Source organism: Hipposideros armiger, unplaced genomic scaffold (genome assembly GCF_001890085.2).
Source record: "Hipposideros armiger isolate ML-2016 unplaced genomic scaffold, ASM189008v1 scaffold_635, whole genome shotgun sequence".
Taxonomy (NCBI): Eukaryota; Metazoa; Chordata; class Mammalia; order Chiroptera; family Hipposideridae; genus Hipposideros; species Hipposideros armiger.
This window is the reverse complement of record NW_017731985.1, coordinates 779,615-797,495: the sequence shown is the minus strand read 5'-3', so window position 1 is coordinate 797,495 and position 17,881 is coordinate 779,615. Positions and strand designations below refer to the sequence as shown.

At 43.6% G+C, this 17,881-nt stretch overlaps 1 protein-coding gene across 8 annotated transcripts in view; it reads right to left on the bottom strand.

The window, feature by feature from the left end:
• Window positions 1-17,881, bottom strand: part of STIM1 (stromal interaction molecule 1) — a 190,300-nt gene that overhangs the window by 75,540 nt on the left and 96,879 nt on the right. For 7 of the 8 annotated variants that reach the window (XM_019625642.1, XM_019625644.1, XM_019625647.1 and 4 more), the window contains exon 2: window positions 13,172-13,302. In XM_019625642.1, coding sequence (XP_019481187.1) covers window positions 13,172-13,302 — 131 coding nt within the window. Of the gene's footprint in view, window positions 1-13,171; window positions 13,303-13,384; window positions 13,404-17,881 lie in introns of those variants that run through there. The other variant, XM_019625646.1, reaches the window with a different exon arrangement.

Here is a 17,881-nt window from a genome sequence, read left to right as displayed (position 1 = left end):
ACATATGAGGGCCAGTGACACTGCCCTCCACAGCTAAGATGCTGAACAACAGCTCAACCTGGAGCTGGGCTGCCGTGAGTTGCTGGTGACGGCATAGGCTGCAGCCCCTGTAGCAGTGGGTTACCATGGGCTACCGTATGTAGCCAGCAGCCAGCGTGAGCGGCCAGCAGTTGCAGTGAGCAGCTGTCCAGAAGCCAGTGACTGAGGTGCCTGACCCAGGAAGAGCGCAATGATGGTGCCAACTTGGGCCAGTGAAGCAACATCCTCCACAACTAGACTGAAGAACAAAAGGAGAGCAAGTTGTCTGTTCCCCTTCTCCCAATTCCCCAGCGCTGTTCCCATCCCCCCAATTCCCCAATAAAAATCTTTAAAAAAAAAAAGAAGGGGCTTTCTGGGGTGGTGTTAACATTTTTAAAAAAATAAAAATATAAAAGCCATTCTTAGTTTGCAGACTATGAAAAACAGGAAGGGGGTCATAGTTTTCTGACCCTGGTACTAAATGCACCTAATCTTTTCTCCATATGGCTTCAAGTACTAAGGAAATCTCTCTCTCTTACAATCCCCATAAACAAGAGTCAGCTTTGATTCCCCTCTCAGTTGTTCTCCATACTACCATTCCTATGCACGGCTCTCTAAGACTCTGGGAAACACAAACCCAGCCAAGCACTCAGCCGCAGGAAAACCTACTGGATTCCATTTCCAAAATGGAACACCAACTTCAGTCAACTTGGTAAAAAAGTTGAGGGCTCACCATGTGTTCCTTCTGAATGCCACTCACCTTTAGGCAGTGAGGAGGAAGGCTTGGGAACAAAGAAATAAGAGAATAAGACAAAGGCATGCCCCGCTGTAAGAACCTTCTGGCTCCCAATCAACTCCAAGGGGAAGAATGTAGGCTCATGAGTCAAAAAGCAACGACAAAACAATAAAAACAAAGTGTCTACAATACGATTAAAGCATCATAGTGCCACAGAAGAAGGCTGAAGGGAGTAGTGACGACATCAGACGTTCCGAAAGCCTTTATTAAGAAGTATTTTAGGGCTGGCTGAGTGGCTCAGTTGGTTAAGAGCTCACTTAAGAGTTTGAGCTCTGAGCAACAGCGGTTCGATTCCAGGCCTGAGCTGAGCAGCCGCTGAGCTGCCAAAAGGTGGCAGGATGGCTCAGCTAAAAAGAAAAAAAAAAAAGAAGTATTTTATTCTTTCATTTACCCAACCAGCATTTACTGAGCAGTAAGTATGTGACATGACCTATGCTGGGATCCAAGGACACAGAGATTAATCAGACATATTGAAAGCACCTAGGTAAGACAGATATATAGAGGAGGGTCACTCCTTGAAAGCAAGAACCACTATTCTATATTGAAGAAAGTTCTCAATCCCAAAAGCAGAGTCCAGAAACTCTTTCCAACCCTCCCAACCCCACACTGCCTGAGCCCTAAGCGTTTTACTCTCAACTAATCAGGGAGCTTGCTCACAACCCAGAAATATCAGAAAGCTTGTGAAGTGACATATAGAAAAAAGAATCTTACAGATACAGATTCGAATCCCATCTCTGTCATTTCCTCACTATGTCATCTTGAGCCTGTAAAATGCAGACTACCTTACAGTAACAATGTGAAGAAAATTAGATCATTTAAGGCACAGTCCTTCACAATGCCTATATCTACAAGGTCTGACAATTAAGTTCACAAATTCATCCTAGAAAAAGTGCTACATGCCTCATTGCTGAATATCACTATGGTTCCCTTCGAAGTACTCCCCTTGGGAAGCTATGCACTGATGCCAGCACCTAATCCACCCTTCAAAGCAATTTCGAAACTCTTTTTCTGGACTAGCCATCAGAGCTGTCATCGTATTACCCTTGATGTCCTGAATGTCATCAAAATGTCTTCCTTTCAGTATTTTCTTTATCTTCAGGAAAGAAAGAAGTCATTGGAGGACAGATTAGGTGAGTAGGGAGGGTGTTCCAATACAGTTATTTGTTTCCTGGCTAAAAACTCCCTCACAGACAGTGCTGTGTGAGCTGGTACACTGTCATGATGCAAGAGCCTTGAATTGTTGGCAAAAAGTTCAGGTTGTTTTCGTCTAACTTTTTTTTTTTTTAAGATTTTATTGGGGAATTGAGGAAGGGGAAGAAACAAGTTGCTGTCCTTTTGTTCTTCAGTCTAGCTGTGGAGGACGTCGCTTCACTGGCCCAAGTTGGTATTGTGATCATCGCGCTCTTCCTGGCTCAGGCAGTCAGTCGCTGGCCATTGGACGGCCGCTCACAGCCGCTCACAGCAGCTCACTGCCAGCTGCTCACACTGGCTGACAGCCACTCATGGTAGCTTATGGCGGCGCACTGCAGCCTACACTGTCGCTGGCGACTCACGGCAGCCCAGCTTCAGGTGGGACTGTTGTTCACTATCTTAGCTGTAGAGGGTGCAGCAACACTGGCCCATGTTGGATCTGAACTGGCGGCCCTGCTGCTCAGAGCTCGCGTTCCCAAGCCAACTCTTAACCAACGCGCCACTTGGCCGGCCCTTGTCTAACTTTTTCACGCAGCCCTTTCAGCACTTCCAAATAGTAAACTTGGTTAACTGTCCAGTTGGTACAAATTCATAATGAATAATCCCTCTGATATCAAAAAAGATTAACAATATCATTACAATAAGTTTGCAAACTTAATTGTCAGACCTCGTACAAGGTGTTCCATAAATGTTTGAATGTCTTAAATCTGGGCCCCTAAGCACAAACACCAGTTCAGTCTGAAGGCAAGCAGGGTCCTGGGAGCCAGCTGCCAAGTCCTCCTTAGACAGGAAAAGTCAGAAGCTTAATACCTGAGGCAGGGCTTTCTCTATGCTGGCTTGACCATTTCCGGTCTAGATGACCACTGCATTCGGCCTACCACTTTGTAGGGCCCAGATGCTGCCTAAACTAATAGCCCCTTTGGGTTTCTGATTATACTTCTGGCTCTGCTCTTACCGCTAGGTCCTGCATACTGTACTGTAGCCTAAACTTTTGCTCTTAACCTTCTCCTTAATCCTCAACCTGGCTTATGGGCTTCTCTCAGCTCCTACTTCCTTGGCTCAATGTTCCTCCCCTCCCTCCTCTTATTGTCATACACACAGAGACATCTAAATATAGCAAGACACATACAAATACAGAAAGGCACAAAATGATGTACTCCTATACACACAAAGAAGCAAACAGGAAGGTACATAGAGATGTACAGACATACGTAGCACACAGCAAGAGAGAGAAAAGTTACAAGCGTAACTAATCCCTGTCATCAGCAGGATTGCCATCCGGAATACACAGAGCAGACTCACCAACAAAATGGGGAAGAAGGAAAACAACAGTCTGCTTAGTGAGAAAGAATTTCCCTGTCTGTCAAAGCAAACCTCCGGCTGGGTTTTCCTAGAAACACAAGAGATACCATCTGGGGGAGCTGCTGCTTCATCCTGTATCTGGCTAAGGCACTGGACAGATTGCAAACCATGCCTACTCCCTCTGATGTGCAGCTCAGCTTGTCTAGCAACTGGTTCCCTTCCCTGAGTGCTGGTTGACACTGTGTCTTCTGCTACACCAGCATATGCTAGATTACCTCAACCTTATTCCTCTTGAAGCTGCACAGTCCCCTGTGCACACCACCATTACAGCTTAAAATGTGCTACTGTCATTGCCAGTTTATGTGTCTGCCTCTCTCACTAGCATGAGGGCTTGTCAATGGCAAAGAGTATCTCATTTTCATTTCTACTTTACAGATGAGGAAAAGTGAGGCTCCAAATTACTTGGCCTTACAGCTAGTATATTGCAAAGCTTGGATGTGAACTCAGGTTAGACTCCAAAGCTCATGCTTCAGACTTTTAAAAAGTCAATGTCCAAGAAACTCACAAAAGTTAAGGCTGAATGAGGAATGCATGAGCAATGCCACAGAACTTGGACTCAATGGGGGTTGCAGCCTCTAAGCTGACTGTGAGCCACTCCTGGTAGGGGAATGCTACAGCCATCCTATAATTAAACATTACAAGGAAAAATCGGCCGGGTCATTTCCTTAGCCTAAGGAGCAGGTTTCACCTGAGGAATGACGTCATTCATGGTATCAGTCCTTTCTGTTCTGTCCAAAGGGCCTGAGCAGAATTCAATCTGTGCTTTGCCTAGATTAAGGGCAGTTTCTCAGAATGTTCTATGAGGCAGGAAATAAAATGGTGACATGGAGCTAGGAGGCAAAAAACCAGAGAGGTGCCTCCAAACTGTAACAGTCCTTTAGGTCAAAAATAACTACTGCAGCAACAGAACTGTATACATCAAAATCTATACTGAGGTTATTTGAATAACTGTTTGGATTGGGTCCAAACAGTTATTCAAGGGGAGAGCTCTGCTTCCCAGGGGCTGGCATGGTAGCACCAGTGGGAGTCAGAGGGAGGCCCTGAGCACAAGAGGAATCCAGGAAACATGAAACAGGACTACTTAGCCAGCTCCCCTCATGGAGCCCCATATGGTAAGGGCCAAGAATTTTATTCAGACCCCTGGTATGTAGGTGAGAGGGAATTACCACCAGCATTGTTCCCATAGCTTTCTTGCCATCTTAGCTTCCCCAGAAGTGACAGCTACAAAAAAGAAAAAGGAAGGAAGGGAAAGGAGGAAGAGAGGGAGGGAAAGAGGGGAGAAATTCTCCTACACAGAATATCTCAGGGCTCTTCAGTCTGGTATCCTCAAAAGCCATCTACACCTTCCCAGAAATGCAGGCAACCTAGCTGTCAGCTAGCTACCCAGGGATCTCTGCTTCCAGAAACCATGGCACTTCAGACTTGGAAGCGTCTCTACATACCTGCCAAAGTTAGGAGTGGGAGAAATGGCATAGAAATCAGCATGGTTTGCAGTGTTTTCTATAGGGCCCTAGGGATTCTTACGGATCAGGCTATAGAAAGGCAGGTGGGAGGCGACCGATGCAGTGACACTTCTATTTTTGAACATCTTTACTGAGATATATTATAATTCACATGCCAAACCAGTGTACAACTCAAGGGTTTTTAGCAGATTCACAGAGGTGTGCAACTATCACCAGCAGTTCACTTATTCATCAGCCTGATGCATATCTGAGTTGTAATAACCCAAAAAATAAATAACTATGAGCTAATTTAGTCTCAGTTTCCTTATCAGTTATGTAGAAAAATCCTTTCAGCACTCTGTGTCTTTCGTTTTCTTTTCTTCATCTATGCTCCACTAGCATGTGTTTTTCTCTAAGTCTTTCCTAGTTACTTTAACAACAATGATTTTTTACCTCGATTTGGGTTCTGTATGTGATTCATCACATAGGGTAGAAGGACAGGGAAGGGGGTCAGAGGAGATCAGGCGTGCACATCAGACACTAACGTGTCTGGAGCCCAGAGTCTAGCAACTCCGAGAAAAAGCACACCACTGACTCAGCTATTGCCAGGAACTCACCAGTCCAAAGCATCCTGTGCCCCCATACCACTGACTGGCCAGCTTTATACTCTTGTTCTGCCCTAAGGAAACAACTTAAGGGGCACACAGTGATAAGACAGAATCTTTGCTTTAAAATTCAAAAACAAGCTTAACTCATCACCTTTAAGTTAAGGCCCTGCCTCAAGCATAATGGGAGAAACACTGATGAATAAGACCTGGTTCCTACCCCTGGAGGCACTCGCAATCTAGTAGGAGTACAGACAAGGATGAACCCAACTAATTACAATGCAGAGCAACATGCCAAACGAGAGATTCATGCCAAGTACTCTGGAACACGAGTAAAGAAGGATCATTTCCCACTGTAGGGGAACAAACAAGATTTCTTGTAGGAAACATTTAATCTAGGCCAATACTATTCAATCAGGGGCAACTCTGTCCCCCTGGGCAATTGACAATTGGCAATAGAGACATTTTTGGTTGTTACAACTTGGGGGTGGGGTAGGGCAGCGGTTTGCTGCTGACATCCAGTGTGTAGGGGCTACACATGCTGCTAAACATCCTACAATGCACAGGTCAGCCCCCACAACAAAGAATTATCTGGCCCAAAATGTCAATCATGCTGAGGCTGAGAAGCCATGATCTAGGCCTTGGTGGACAAGTGGGACGTTTAAAGGCAAAAATGGGAGGCAGAGAGATACCAGGATGAGGAATTAGCTGGACCAAAGGCACAGCGACAGGACATGAAAAGCATGTGTAACATAGAGCAAAGGAATGCTGTGTAACGTGAACTAGTCAGGTGAGCTAAGGTCAGATTGTGGGAGCACGGAAGAACAGGTTAGAGTTTAGATTAATTTAGTAAGCAAAGGTAAGCCACTCACTTATAGTTTCATCATCTCTGAAATAGTTATTAACACCTAGCTCACAGGCGGTTGAGGATTGAATGAAACTGAATGTCATCAGCTGGCATGGGGCTCGGCACCCGGGAGGAGGATGCTGTCCCACCAACTCCCTCTACAAGTGATCAGAGTTGTGCTTTTTAATAATTCCAGTATTAGTGTGAAAAGGCAAACTTATAGGCAAGGCAATGTAATCAAAATCATTAAGGCACAAACGCAAGACATTCTATTTAAGAGCTAAATTATGGGACAGACTGTGTGCCACAAGAGTTAGCACTGAGATGAGAAAGGTCAGTGTGGGTGGGAAAGTCAGGGAAGGGTCATGGAAAGTGAGGCTGGGGCATTCCAGAGGTCACCGAAGACTGATATAGACAGGGCCAGGGGTTTGGAGGGAAGGGTATGAGAAGTTAATTCCAGGTAAGGAGAACTACCTGAACAAAGAAAGTAGACTGCAGTAAATAAAGAATGTCTATGAGACAAAGGACAAGAGCCAGACCAGAGTGGCTGGAGGTATGTCTAGAGAGTCTTACGAAGAAGGCTAAGACCAGATTTGAAGGGATGGAGTGCTCGGCACAGGAAGTCAGATGGAACAAGACAAGGAAATCATGCAGAAGACACAAAGCCAAAATGTAGTTTAGGAAGATCATTGGCAGCATGTACGACATGGGCTGGTAGAGGAGAAACTAGAGGCAAGGGAACACTTAGAGGTGTCTACAGCTAACCGGATATAAGGAAATGAGGTCCAAACCCTGAGGAGAGAATAACAATTATTATTAATCATGATAATATGCATAACTCAGCTATTTACGTTCATCCAAATTAGCCCATTCTGGCCATAGCACTGGCTTCTCTCTCGCTCCCTATATAATACTTCCCATCAAGTCCAAACCCTACTGGCCCCCTTGGGGTATCACAAGTGGAACTGCTGGCTGCTCCCCTCAGGGTTTAGTTCCTCCAACTGGGGTTCCACCTCGTGCCAGATCCCATCCTTCCCCAACTCTCACAACCTCCCAGGACCTAGCATGCCTCTCCAGTGGGACAATGAAAAAAGGTAGAAAACAAGTCAACTTCTACCCTGCTAAAGTCAAGTAGATCTGATAACAGTGCTGTAAGATGACTTTGTTGTTCAAAATCTTCTAGCCTGCCAGATGGGTAGGGAAAAATTAGAAGTTCTCACCTAGACCTTTTGTAAAGTCACAGGCATAGGCAGGAGGCTGGGTAAGCTACCAGGGAAGCTGCAGCCCCTAGACATGTGTGGCCCTGCTCCATCGTGCCGCCTTTCCTTAATATTAGCCCCTCAGGCAAAGATAGAACTACCCCCTGCAGCGTCCCACCCCTGCTGAGAGTGGCTCCCTTAGCGGAATGCTTGGATGCCATGGAATGATGAGAGAGCTCATTTGGAATTCTTACCAGCCCTCACTATCTATACCATCGTGCTATGGGAGGAAAAAACATGGATTCAGCAACCTACATGTGCTAAGTATTATGCTTGGGGCTTTGCATACATTAAATTCTTACAACAACCCTGCAAAGAGTTACCCTCTTCAAATAGCTGAACACAGTGAGGCTCAGAGAGGTGAAGTTATTTGCCTACTTGTCATATAGCCAGTGGGTGGCAAGGCCAAGTTTTAAACAGAGGTCCAGCTGCATCAAAATGTATGCTTTCTGAGGATAACAATAACAATAATAACAAAAACTAACTTTTATTGAGCCTCTTCTATCTGCCAGGCATTATATTAAGTGCTTTATATACATTACTTCATTTAACCTTTATAATAACTTCATGAGGTGCCTACTATTGTTAGTCTACTTCTAATGAAGAAACTGAGGCTTAAAAGAATAAGTATCTTCTCCAAGTTTCCACAGCTGGTAAAAGCAGAACCAGGTTTAAACCTAGGTCTCTGTGACTCTAGAGCACAAACTCTTAACCCTGTGCTATATTTCTATACCAGATACCACAGGCACTAACAGAAGCATACCTAGATTTTGCAGCTTCCCAGGCTCCTAGTGCCACGTACCCAACCCCACCCCCCAAAATGTGTGCTCACAGCCTTGCTCAGGACTTCCATCTCAGCCTGACACCATGCTGCTACAGTGGTAGGTGGGTCATTCCACACAGTGATTAAGCACATACTCCATATCAAACTCCGCTGGGCACAGGAGAAATAAAGACAAACCAACTGGATAAGGTCAGCCCCTGCCCTGAGGAGGTTAACAATTCGGTGAGAGAAACACATCAGTCAAATAAATGTTAAAATATAACTGTCAGATGCAGGTAGCTTTCCTGGAAATATAGAAAAAAGAGAAAGGGGAAAGTAACTAGCATTCATTGAGCTTGAGATGTGTGTCAGGTACTAGGCTGGGAAATTTTTTTTTTTAATATGTTGAAATTAACTTTGGGGGTAGAGCGGGTAGAGTTCTATGAATTTTAATACATAGTTAGATTCTTGTAACTGTCTCCCCAATCCAGACACAGGACAATTCTATTACTCCCCCCAAATTCCCTCATGCTCTCCTTTTATAGTCCAACCCTCCCCACAGTCCTAACCCTTGGTAGCCACTGATCTAGCCTCCATCCCCCTAACTTTGTCTTTCTCAGAATGTCATGTAGGTGAAATCACATAGTACGCAACTTTTTGAGACTGGTTTCTTTCACTTAGCATAATGCCTCTGAGATTCATCTCTGTTGTGTGCATCAACAGCTCATTCCTTTTTATTGTTGAGTAGTGTTCCATAGTTTTTTATCCAAACACTGAAGGACATTTGTGTCCAGTTTTGGGTGATTATGATCAAAGCTACTATAAACATTAGTGCACAGGTTTTGGTGTGAATATAAATTTTTATTTATCTATGGGGTAAATACCTAGAAGTAGAATTGCTGGCCCATGTAGTAAGTTATGTTAAACTTTATAAGAAACTCTATAGGCAAGAGTTCCAGTGGCTCTTCCTCCTTGTCTGTCACTTGGTATTTTCCATGTTTAAATGTTAGCCATTCTATTAGGTGTATAGTAGCGTCTTATTGTGGTTTTAATTTAAACCTCAAAGTGGCTAATGATATTAAGCATCTTTGCACATGTTTATTTGCCATCCAAATATCTTCTTTGATGAAGTGTCTGTTCAATTTTTTTTCATTATTTATTGAGTTGCTTTGCTTTCTATTGTTGATTTTTGAGAGTTTTTTATTTGTGCTGGGAACTTTAAACAGGACTTATTTCACTTAATTCAAACAGCAACCCTGCAAGGGTAGGAATTACTAACCACCATTTTACCCTGAGAAAATCAAAAGGGAAGTCACTAAACTACTATAATCTGATCACAGTTCTGCTCAATTTCAAAGCTTACTTATCACTCTGTCACCTGTGACATGCAGACCACTAGAATGCAAGCTCTATCAAAGTAGGGATCTCATCAGTTTTGCTCACAGTCCTACAATAGTACCTGGCACATAATAGGTATTGAATAAACATTTGTTTAATGATGAATAAATGCCCTTAATTTTTCATGTAGGCTCTAGAAAAGAAAATAACACCGCGCTCTCAAAGAGTCTGGTGCAGTCAAGGGGACAGTGGTTTTAGGCAGGCCCTTGTCTGTCCACCTCAGCTGTCAGGACAATCGTCTGCAGGATTGACAGTACCCTCCCACTGCAGCAAATCCTTCGCACATGGGCAGTGCTCCCACCAGAGCTCTGAATAGAACATAGGTAATGAATTCCCATACTATCAGGCAGGTAGAGCTCCCTACCAGCTTGGCAAGAAAGGCACCATCACCAATAGTGCCATGTTGTTCATCTGAAGGGCCCACAATCTACAGCCTCAACTATCTAGGACAAAAGCAAGCAAAGATGGCACTTGAGCAGACAAACTAGCTGCTCCACACACAGAAACGATATTATATCTTCTATAAAATGCCTGCTGAGTCTCAGTTTACCATATGTCTAATTTCACAGCTCATAGCAGAGCAAATTCAGCATTTAGAAATGAGAATGACTCAAAGAAGAGTCAGGAAAACTGTAAGAAGAAATCACAACCCTGCATATAGGAATCTAGGCACAAGGGTAATAGTGCAAGAGGCCCTAAAGCCATGCTTTGAATTATCCAAAAAAAGTTAACACTCTGCTCATAATAATCTATAAGAAGAAACACCTCAAAAATGGCTAAAATTTTTAAAGATCTACTGCTGAGGTTATAGTTCAATTATCTGAAAAACTGACTAATATGAGGCTAAATAAACGAGGCCTTAATAGAGTATCTCTTCAGACTTTTACTATGGGCCTTGGGTAATCAGATATGCTTTTAAATGGGTCAGAAAGATCTCAGGTCCTTGATGGCCACCACCACCAGGGTTTCCTCTCTGGTGCCTCAGTGTCCATTAGCCAATATCCTGAGCCCTGAGCTGGCCACTCAACTTTCTAGTTAGACCCTGAACTCTGAGGTTGTCTCACATGTGGTTACACTGACTTAAGCACACACGTTTTGCTAACATGACTTTTACTTTCAAAGACAGTAGCTTGTGAGTGATCGTGCAAACCCAGACTAGCAGGCCACTCTAACCATCAGAGGCCTGAGACTGCAGGAAGAGCAGCTGAAGCCAAGGCAGGCAGAAGCTATGCTGAAAAAGAACAGCTCGCCAGGCGCAGAGCAGGGTGACAGCTTTTGTGTTATTTTAGAACAGTTTGTGCTGATGAGCTTTTTGTTGTGGTAACATTCCTCTAAAAAGAACATTTTCTTCCTCCCCTCATTTACAAAGTAATTCAGCAGAAAGTGAAAAAAGAAGGAGGGACGATGACAAAGATACCAAGAATTTGTGGCTCTTGGGTCCTATCACCTTAACTGTGGTGCCATCCCTCTCCCAGTCCCGTGGCCAGACCCGTAGAGGGAGAGCAGGACACCGCTAGGCCTTATTCACCACCAGGAACATGGCTCTATTCTTGGCATAGACAAAACTGGGTCCTGTGAGGACCGGTGACACTTCTAGATGTGACCAAAAGTTTAGATGTTTTCATCATGGTTGTTGTCCTCGCTCAAGAACCCACAATTGTCACATTCAAGAAGTACACATATCTCAGCCTGGTTGCCTGGGCCCCACTTTCTTTTCCAGGTTTTTGTCCTGTGGATTTCTATCATAGTCACTCTGTCTAACCAAACCCACCCACCATGCTTTTTCCTGCCTCCACATCTTTGCTCACACTCCTTCCCTGCTACTCAGGATGCCCCACCCCTTCCACTCTATCAAATTCTACTTTTCCTCCAGGGAGTCTTTTTTTCCCTCTTATAAAGCCCTTAGACTGATCTAGTTCAGCCTAATACCGGGATCCCCTCTGCCACCCAATCAGTGGAATGCTGTTTCTACTTGTTTATCTTCAGTGACAGAGAGTTCACTACCTACCTACCAAGGAAATCTGTTCTATGATGAGACAGTGCTGTTAGGCAATCTTTTTATTCTAGAAGAATATGCCTATATTTCACTTTCACCTCATTTGTCCTGGCTCTGCCTTTAGAATAAGAGAAACAATACAGCAGTACTTAACAGCATGAGCTTTGAAATCAGATCTCTGCTCACATCCAGTGTGTCCTTGAACAAAATGCTTAACCTTTCCAAGGCTCCAGTCCTTGATAATAATACCAACTTTATAAGTCTGTTAATAAAGTTAAAAGAGTAACTATGCAAAGAACTTAACACCATGCCTGGCACAGGGTAAGAATTTAATAAATGATAAGCCAGTGCTGTGGTTTTCTTTGTTACCATCACTGTTATTTACGTCTGACTCCTCCACTTCTAATGTGTTTGACAACAGGCACAATGTTACCCCAATCTTTTCTTCTCCAGGCTAAAGTTTCTTCACTAGACTATAAATTATATGATCGCAGAGGTAGCTGTCCTATTTACTGCCACATCCCCTTGTCTAGAACAGTGACTGGTACATACATAATAACACTTACAAATACTGAAATGTATTGAATGCTCTCCATTTCATAGTTTCATGTCACGCTGATCTATGTAGTCTCTCACTGTTCCAAATGCTTCTGACAACATGAGATGCAAAACTGAACTGAGAACTTAAATGCAGGCTAAGCATCAGGGAGGAGAGACCAGGGTTACTTGCCCCTCCTGATGTACATATCCCTGTTGGTGCATTGGTACAACGTGGCAGATTCACCACACTGCTGGCTCACGCTGAGCTTCAAATCAACTGGAACCTTTTCAATCTTTTCACACGTGATGACTTTGTACTTACTCTCACGTGATGACTTTGTACTTACTCTGGGCTCTCTGGAATTGGAGCTGTAGTAATGCCAAAAGGTGAAACAATAACAGAGTTTTCTCCATCTACAGACTCTTCTCGTTCTTACTATCTGGACCACTCAACTGGTTCCCAGCAACTGCAGTCTGGAGTTTGGAATGATCTTTCTAGGAACATTTGTTTCTTCCTCCCAAATAGAGTATATGCTCCCAGAGGGCAAGAGCTAACTGTCTTGCCTCTTCTCCCACATGCCAACAAAGGGCTGAGCACAGATAAGTACAGACTGACACCCTCCATCTACAGCAGGACTACAGTAAGGATTCGGGGGAACTGTAGACACCAACCTTGGGGCTCCCTCTCCCTCTCAGACTCAGCCAGCATTGTGCTTCTAGCCGGTAGGCAGGCAGGAGCCAGTCCAGGCACAGACACAGACATTAAGGCCTGCACTCTGACCAGCTGGCTCCTAGAGGCTGCTCTGCTGAGAATCGCCTCCCCTGACAGGGACGAGTTCCTAGAGAACAAGCCAGTATCAAGAACATCTCTCCACAGGGAACAGTCTGTCTAGACAGCTTTTGGGAACTGTTCACACAGGAAGAGAGGCGCCGCGGCAGCGTGAGAGGGCTCACCTCATCGCTTTCTTCCACATCCACGTCACCATTGGCATCGTCATCCATCAGCTTGTGGATGTTGCGGACTGCATCGAAGCTGAGCTTCTCATCCTCACTGTGGCACAGGGGCTTGTCAATCCGGCAAAACTCTGTAAAGGAAAAGCCAGAGACAACATTACCGGGGCTGCCACCCAAGCTCCATTACCCACCTCTCTCAACATCCTTAGCTACCGGATTCCTCATGTGGTCACCTAACTGGCTCTTTGTACAGTGAGACAAGTGTCTCTTCCTGCCTTTAACTCCCTCCCCAAGGACGTGCTGTGCTTCCCCATTTAGGGACAATGCAGGGAAGTCCAGCATAGGACTAAGAGTACACTGGGACTTAGACAAAGAACATGAATAGGTAGCTCACAAGAAAAAAATACAAATGAGAGAAACTACAAATAGCCAGTGAACACAGGAAAAAGTTTAGCCTCGCTAGTAATCAAAGAAATACATATTCAAATGAAATATGGTTTTTAATCAGTCAATACACTACATTAATACAATCTTTCTAGAAACAGGAAAACAGCCCATTCATTCCAATGCCAAAATAGTATGTAGTTTTCCTTTTTGTTCACTTGGTCACTGCTGGGACATGTAATGCCAGACACAGGCTAACTGGGGGAACCCTTCACATCGCATGCCTTCCCACACACAGTTACATTTAGCAAATTTCTATTAGGCATCAAAAGTCCTGAGTTCATCAGGTTACAACAGCTTCGTTAGTCTGGAGTGCGGCTTCTTCTGCCCACCGCCACACACAGCCAGTCACACAGAAGTAAAACCAGCACAGGAACCGGGGCCACCCTGGGTCTTACCCGACACCTAGTCCTCTTACAAGCCTGGAAAACAACTAGCCTGACAGATGAGCACATCACAAAGAGTCTGGAATCTAGTCTCAGCTCTACCAGGTGACTCTTGGGAGGTCACTTCCCTTCTCCAGGCCTCAAGTTCATTATTTGAAAAAGATATTTTAACTAGTTTCTAGTGTTTGTTCCAATTCCCAGATTTTAAAATTGCTCTTTCCTTTTGAGCCTGATCTTGATAACTACTTTCTGGGCAAAATACTCTTCAGGTCACCCCCAAAGAAGATAGAAGAAAAACCCTGAAATCCCAGGGTTTCATATAAGAAGCTATCGCCCAAGGGAAAGTAAAGACAGGGTAGAGAGACTGCTGCTCTGAAGCCTTCGAGAAGGCACTGATCAAAGACCCAAAACACTCTAATCCATTTAATCATTTACTTGTCTGCTGGCCAGACACTGACAGGACAAGACAGGTCACCTCTTGATCACTGGCTGGTTGTTCCAACCCTTTTCAAAATGAGACAGGGGTATAAACATAAAACTTTTCAGTGTCCCAGATGTGACTAAATAAAAATATCTTGAACATTGAAGTTCACAGATGTTCCCCGATATGCCCCAAGTCAAAGGCAGTTGAAGAGCCATAGGGAGGGCCTGGGTCTGCTGACCCCCACCCAGGCCAGCACTTCACCCGACTGCCTTTATGCCAAGGTGACCAGCTAGTTTTAGGTTGATTTCATCTCCTGGAAGTCACAAATGGTAATACTAGTAAGAGGCACACTGAAAAAAACGGCTTTGGGGGGAAAAAAAGTAAGATGAATAATACGCATACAAAAGAAATATCTCCATGTAACCTTATGTTCCTCTATATTTGTCCTGCCAAGTTGGAGTGGGGAATGGAGGGTGGGGTAGAGGGGTGGTGGGTACTGAAGGAAAGAGCAGAATGTAGCCAAAGATTAAGGCATTGTTTCTCAACTTCCTCACTAACAAGAGCACTTGGCATAATTGTTTCATTCATGGACTCCTATTCGTAAAGTAGCTATCCAAAAAAAATTGCAATAAAGCAATAAGTAATAACGAGTTCATAGATGAAGCACACAATACTAAGATTAGCACAACCAGCATAACACTTTTCCTTCCTTATTCCTGTTTTTGAATTGCTCAAAGGCACATACAATTGCCCATCAGAGTTTTCTGGATCAGCCTATGATGTGCACATTTAATCAACATTTATTGAATGTTCTTCATATGTCAGGCTCTATAACCAGCGCAGGACATAAAGAAATGAATCAGATCTCATCTTTGTTCTCAAGGAGCTCAATTATAAAAGTGGAGGAGATAGGCAATTAAAACACTATGTGCTAAGTGCCATGATAGAATAAAGATTACTCAGGGGTCAGCAAATATTTTCTATAAAAGACCAGACAGTAAACAACTTAGGATTTATGGGTCATATAGTCTCTAATACAACTACTTAACTCTATCATTGAGCACAAAAGCAGCCATAAACAAAACAGAAGTAAATGAGCTTAAATGTGTTCCAATAAAACTTTATTTACAAAAACAGGTGGTAGGCTGGATTTGGCCCGTCCATAGTTTGTGGACCCCTGTTCTAGAGGACTATTGGTAGCACACATGAACCACATCGAATTGACACATTTCTGACCCAAAGGAAAAAAATGCAATCTTTTCATTAGCCTATATCTACTACACACAGGTTTATACTAAGTAAAGCACAACTTCTAATAGGCTTTTTAAAATAATGGAAATAGTTTACCAAGCTTTAGGGACTGGGGTTCTCCAGGGTAGGCACCATTGGCCTGAGGTCAGCCAGCCCCTTTTACAAAAGCCCATGACAAGTCCAAGAAGTTTAGGCTTCAAACACCAAGCTGTGATTTGTAACCTGATCAAACAGACAGGTGACCTTTGCTGCTGGCATCATCTGGCATAGCGAAGGATAAAAGGGACTGAGGATAAGAGAGTATAAAATCTTGATATCCCAAATGGCTATACAATCCTGTCCAGAAAAAAACATGGCAGCCAAAATTCAAAAATTACTCCTTCAACCAAGCATTTGCTAGGCTGTCTCTCTTTCTCTCTTTCCTGAGATCTTTTCTACCTTATTTTATAATTTCTCATCTGGCAAGGTTTCCCAGAGCCATCTGGAAATACCTTAGGAGATCCATCCATTTGGCAACACATTATTACCGCAATGAAAGGCCCTGGACTTGGAGTCAGAACACATGTGTCAAAATCCCAGCTTCATCAGTTACAACCATATGATATTGAACAAGTTGCTTAACTTCTCTGAGCCTCCACCATCTCATTTGCAAAATGAGGATAATCATCTCTGCTGCACGGGGTTTGTGTGAAAATTAAGCAAGACCACATCTGTTAAAACACCTAGCTGAGGGCCTGCATAAAGTCAACATTCATATATTTGTAGTTTCCTTCTTTCCTCTTACAGCAGCAAATGAGCAGCTTCCATCTTCTGCTAACTTCAGCCACTTTCCCTGTCAGACCATGAAGAATCAAATGCAGTAGGTGCAGTCCAATCCAATTGATCAGTCATATGTTCTAGGTAAGCTGGCAAGTGGCGGACTCCCACAACAGTTATGTGTCAATCATTCATAACATTTATCATACTAGGTTGCAGTTGCCTGTTTAATTTGTCTTCCCAATCAGATTATAATTTCTTTAAGGGTTTGGGACCACGTCCCCAGCAGCAAGCAAAAGCCAGTTCTTGATAGATGCTCAATAAATGTTTTTTGAATGAATGACTAAATAAAATACCAAATCCAAAATTATGTGTAGGATTCTCTAAGCAGAAAAGAGAAGAATTCGGGCCAGTGGAGTGGCTCAGTTGGTTAAGAGTTGGCTTGGGAGCGCAAGCTCTGAGCAGCAAGTCCGTTGGTTCAGTTCCCACATGGGCCAGTGACGCTGCGCCCTCTACAGCTAAGATGGTGAACAACAGCTCGACCTGGAGCTGGGCTGCCGTGAGTGGCCAGAGACGGCATAGGCTGCAGTGGGCTGCTGTGAGCTACCGTGAGTGGCTGGTAGCCAGCGTGAGTGGCCAGCAGCCAGTGTGAGCTGCCATGAGTGGCCGTCCAATAGCCGGTGAGCAACTGCCTCAGCCTGGAAGAGCGCAATGATCATAATACCAACATGGGCCAGTGAAGCGACATCCTCCACAACTAGACTGAAGAACAAAAAGGACAGCAACTTGTCTGTCCCCCTTCCCCGATTCCCCAACGCTGTTCCCCTCCCCCAACCCAATAAAATATTTGAAAAAATTTTTTAAAAAGAGAAGAATTCTGAGAAAATAGCATAGGACCAGCTTTTGTAATTTTTTGGCCTGAGGATTCCTTTAAAAACTTAAAATTTTTTAATCCCAAAATTGTTTGACATTTCCCATACTAGAAATTAAAACACAAATTCTAATATTTAGCAATAATTCATTTTAAAACAATAAATCTCCTATGTGTTGATATAAATAACATGTTTTTATGAAAATAATTGTTTTCTGGAAAAGAAAATCATGAGAAGGGTGGAACTGTTTTACATTTTTGCAAATCTCTTTAATGTCTGGTTTAATATTAATAGAAGACAGCTATAGTCTTCTTATATCTGTTTCCACAGCCACTGTATTTTGTTTGAAGATTAAAACAGATATGCAGGTGTAAAAGGCAAGAGTATTTTAATAACCTACCAGGTAATTGTGGACATTCTCCTCTGATACTACAGCAAAACTCAACAAGTAGTAGGTTTACACAATGAGATACCACCTCACCCCAGTCAGAATGGCTATCATCAATAAATCAACAAACAACAAATGCTGGCGAGGCTGTGGGGAAAAGGGAACCCTGGTGCACTGCTGGTGGGACTG